The sequence below is a fragment of the Sinocyclocheilus rhinocerous genome, unplaced genomic scaffold, assembly GCF_001515625.1.
Source record: "Sinocyclocheilus rhinocerous isolate Xijiao unplaced genomic scaffold, SAMN03320098_v1.1 scaffold5008, whole genome shotgun sequence".
NCBI lineage: Eukaryota > Metazoa > Chordata > Actinopteri > Cypriniformes > Cyprinidae > Sinocyclocheilus > Sinocyclocheilus rhinocerous.
In genome coordinates, this window is record NW_015647112.1 from 7791 (window position 1) to 12715 (window position 4925).

General features: G+C 39.9%; 1 protein-coding gene across 1 annotated transcript in view; it reads right to left on the reverse strand.

Annotated features, from left to right (window-relative positions):
* Positions 1-4925, reverse strand: part of LOC107708867 (adhesion G protein-coupled receptor E1-like) — a gene marked incomplete at its 3' end in the record, with an annotated part of 33063 nt that overhangs the window by 7749 nt on the left and 20389 nt on the right. Inside the window, exons 11-13 of the mRNA XM_016513234.1 lie at positions 3115-3261; positions 2768-2914; positions 156-302 (exon numbers count right to left, since the gene is read on the reverse strand). Coding sequence (XP_016368720.1) covers positions 156-302; positions 2768-2914; positions 3115-3261 — 441 coding nt within the window. The remainder of the gene's footprint in view (positions 1-155; positions 303-2767; positions 2915-3114; positions 3262-4925) is intronic.

The window sequence follows — 4925 nt, forward strand, 5'->3', positions numbered from 1 at the left end:
TATATATATATATATATATATATATAATGATTATTAACATTGATAAAGACATATGTAAAATTACACAACAATCTAAAGATGACACCATTTTGAGCAGTTTCCAATAAATAATACCTGAAAATCATAACAGTAAATATAACATACAGCAAACTTACCGATGCATGGATTACTATTGGAAATATCTTTATTTACATCTGATACATTATATCCTTCCCAACAAAAGCATGAGAAGCTTCCGTTGTAATTGTAACAGTGAGAGTTTAGTCCACACACTGATACTGAATCAAGACATTCATGAATATCTGAAATTAAAAAAATTAAAAAAATTATAAGGGGACAGGTTACAGTTGACAAAAAATTTAGTCAGAATAAACAGTTACTGTTCAGAGCTTCAGCTGTCAATCATACCTTTGCATGTGTTATTGCTGTTTATAGGGAGGTTTGGGTCTGTTACATTATATCCACTCATGCACGAGCAATTGTAACTCCCAACAGTGTTGTTGCAGATTGAGTTTGGACCACAGATGTCTGATATCTCAAAACATTCATTCACATCTATATTAAAAGGAAGTTATGGGGAAAAGAAGAGTTTGGATCACTCATACATATGTGAAGGTCAACTCATACTTTGAAATCTTTTAAACAGAATGCTTACAAAAATGAAATAAAAAGTAAAAATCAATTGAATAAACTGTAGCTAATTATTCAAAGTTAGAGTAAACACAAATCTAAATATAAAACGTACCTCTACATGTGTTATTGATGCTGATGGTGAGACTTGAGTTTGTTGCAGTGAATCCATCCAGACATGAGCAATTGTAACTTCCAATTTCATTTGTGCAGTTGGAATCTGGACCACATACAGATGGACTGAACAGACATTCATCTTCATCTATGGAAAAAGTAAAATACTAAAATAAGGGATTACTTTAAATATTTAAAAAAAAAATTAATTTAATTACAATTATAACAGTACAAGTAGCTTCCATTTTCATTGTAACAGTGAGAGTTCGGCCAATACACTGATGGTGAATCAAGACACATAAATATTTGAAATAAAATAATTCATAACTTCAAAGGTTACAGTTGAAGGAAGTACAAATAGTAACAAACTGTTCATTGCTTCAACTGTCAATCCTACCTTTGCATGTGTTATTGCTGTTAATATGGAGGTTTGGGTCTGTTACATTATATCCACTCATGCACGAGCAATTGTGACTTCCAACAGTGTTGTTGCAGATTGAGTTTGGACCACAGATGTCTGATATCTCAAAACATTCATTCACATCTATATTAAAAGGAAGTTATGGGAAAAAGAACAGTTTGGGTCACTTATACATAAACGACAGTCAACTCAATCTTTGACATCTTTACAAAAGAACGGCTTGTTTATATTGTTTACAAAAATGTATATGCAAAGAAAAAAACAGAAATACTAGCTAATTATTCAAGGTTATAAAGTTAGAGTAAACAAAAATATAAATATAAATATAAAACGTACCTCTACATGTGTTATTGATGCTGATGGTGAGACTTGAGTTTGTTGCAGTGAATCCATCCAGACATGAACAATTATAACTTCCAATTTCATTTGTGCAGTTAGAATCTGGACCACATACAGATTGACTGAACAGACATTCATCTATATCTAGAGGGGGAAAAAAATCACAAATATAAACACCTAAAACATGAAAGCGAAATGGTATTTCACAGCATACATCTACATCTATACAAGGAGAATAAGGATTGAGAAAGAACAACATCACCATCCCTCCCCAGACATAAGCAATTGTAACTTCCCATTTCATTCAAGCAAATGGAATTTGGACCACATACAGATGGACTAAACAGACATTCTTTTATATCTATTTAAAAAAGTGATTATTAAAAAAAAAATGTTTTGCAATAACAATTATAACAGCAGTTCAGACAACACACAAATTCAGTCAAGACACTAATGAATATTTGAAATAAAATAATTGGTAAAGTGAAAGGTTACAGTTGAAGGAAGATTCAAGCAGTACTAATAGCAACAAACTGTTCAGAACTTCAGCTGTCAATCATACCTTTGCATGGGTTATTGCTGTTTATAGGGAGGTTTGCGTCTGTTACATTATATCCACTCATGCACGAGCAAATGTGACTCCCAACAGTGTTGATGCAGTTTGAGTTTGGACCACAGATATCTGATATCTCAACACATTCATCCACATCTATATTAAAAAATATATAATTTGAGCCACTTGTTTCAGTATACGTAAGTGTCATCTGATCTAATGACTGGATTGCTCATTGCAATCTAAACTGCCATTCGGCTGTGAAGCCACCGGAAGTGTTCGAGCGGCCATCTTACTATTCCCGACCAGCAGAGAGCATCATTGACTGACAGCCAAAACCTTGACCTAAAATCACCACATTTGAAGTGTATGTAAATATGTGTATGTAAATGAATTGTTATTTAAGATGTTATCTGCAATGTTTATGGTCTTTTCGGGCAGGATAAGCGATATATTGAAATGGTTTAGGTGGGTGTGTCTGCTGCACATTCCCGACACAGGTAGCTCATCCAACACAAAATATATTTCTTTATGGAAGTAATTATGCAGGAAATATTAATATCTGGTATTAGCATCATAAATTGATTAAAATAAATATTACAATACTGTATTGAAAATCAAAGCTCATCAGGCATCATCTTGGAAATAAAGCTCATGTCTTTAAGTCCGTACCATATGTTGTCAGTGTATGCTTCAACTGTCAATCATACCTTTGCATGTGTTATTGCTGTTTATAGGGAAGTTTGGGTCTGTTACATTATATCCACGCATGCACGAGCAATTGTGGCTCCCAACAGTGTTGTTGCAGATTGAGTTTGGACCACAGACGTCTGATATCTCAACACATTCATTCACATCTATATTAAAAGGAAGTTATGGGAAAAAGAACAGTTTGGGTCACTCATACATATGCGACAGTCAATTCAATCTTTGATATCTTTACAAAAGAACGGCTTGTTTACAATATTTATATCCAAAGAAAAAAAACAGATAAATTCTAGCTAATTATTCAAGGTTATAAAGTTAGAGTAAACACAAATCCAAATATAAAATATACCTCTGCATGTGTTATTGATGCTGATGGTGAGACTTGAGTTTGTTGCAGTGAATCCATCCAGACATGAGCAATTGTAACTTCCCATTTCATTTGTGCAGTTGGAATCTGGACCACATACAGATGGACTGAACAGACATTCATTTATATCTGGGGGAAAAAAAATTCACGAATATAAACACCTAAAACATGAAAGCTAAATGGTATCTCACAACATTCATTCTACATCTATACAAGGAGAATAAGGATTGAGAAAAAACAATATCAAACAGACACACACACACACACACACACAAAACAGAAAAAGCATTATTTTGAAACTGTTCACACAAAGAAAAATGTGTCTATAAAAACTGTAGTTTAGAAGATTTTGAGAAAGATCTGGGCCAAAGGGCCAATTCCAGCAAGTTTAGGTCAATCTCCCTCCTGAGTGTGGAATGCAAAGTTTTCTTCTCAGTGCTTGCGAGAAGGTTGACCACCTACACGATGCAGAATAACGTCTCGGTTACGTATTGTAACCCTCGTTTCCTGAAGGAGGGAACGGAGACGTCACGTCGGATGACCAACGAATTGGGATCCCTACCAAAGGGCCACAGGTACTGCCCCTTCCAGTGTCCCATGGAAGCCCCCTGCGCCCCTACTTTTTGGCATAGACCAGCTACTGTTGCTATGGCACTACCCACTCAGTAAGACTGGATAACACAGGAAAAACGTATCCGGATCACTTGGGACAGGAATGTTGCGGAAGCCCCATCCTTCCCGAAGGAGGTTTCGGAAGCAGTGAGGGCCTGGTGCTGGACGCTCCGCCACGTCTGGCTGCCGAGGGGTCGGAGGAGCTCGACAGGGTCTACAATATGGACTCTCTGGAGCAGTTTTAGCAAGCCGACCCGAAGCCGGGGCCTCTCAGTGCTTCTACCTGTTTGAGGTGAGAACACAGGAGGATACCAGCTCCACACGAAGGCTATAGAATCTAGCGAACGTTCCACTTCAAGGCGTAAGCGTGTCTCGTAGACGGTGCTCTCGCCGAAGTGATCTAGGGGCACTCCTGCCCGGAGAAACGCAAGGTCTGACCACGGGTGATAGTTTGTCGGCAGGCCGGTGTGACTCGGACCCGGTGAGTGCCACGCAGCCACGCCCACCTCAGGACTCGGCCATAGAGCCAGTGCTAAAGTGGTCTCATATGAAGCAGCCCCAGCGGCGTGACTGCCGCTGCAGCCGCCATATGCCCCAGGAGCCTCCAGCTTATCCGAAGGCCCAACCAGCTGAGATGCGAAAGCACCAAGACCCTGTGTGCACACAACTGATCCTGAGACAGAGCTAGTACGAGCCAGTCGTCGAGGTAGTTGAAAATGTGAACGCTCTGTTCTCTCAAGGGAACAAGGGCTGCCTCTGCAACTTACGTGAAGACACGGGGCGACAGGGACAGCCCGGAGGGCAGGACCTCGTACTGATATGATCGTCCTTCGGACGCAAACAGCAACAATGGTCTGTGGTGCGGAAGGATCGGTTCAAGACACGCAGGTCCAAGATAGGTTGTAACCCACCGCCTTTCTTGGGTACAACGAAGTAGGGGATGTAAAACCCCATCTCCATATCGGCTGGAGGGACCTGCTCTATCGCATCCTTCGCAAGTAGGATTGCGATCTCCGCACGCAAGAAAGGAGCATCAGCCACCTTCACTGATGTGAAGCGGATGCCGCTGAACTTGGGGGGAGCCGGGCGAACTGAATCGCATAGCCGAGTCTGATGGTCCGCAGGAACCAGCGAGACGGTATGGGTAGCCAGGTACCCAGACACCACACAAGCTGGACCAG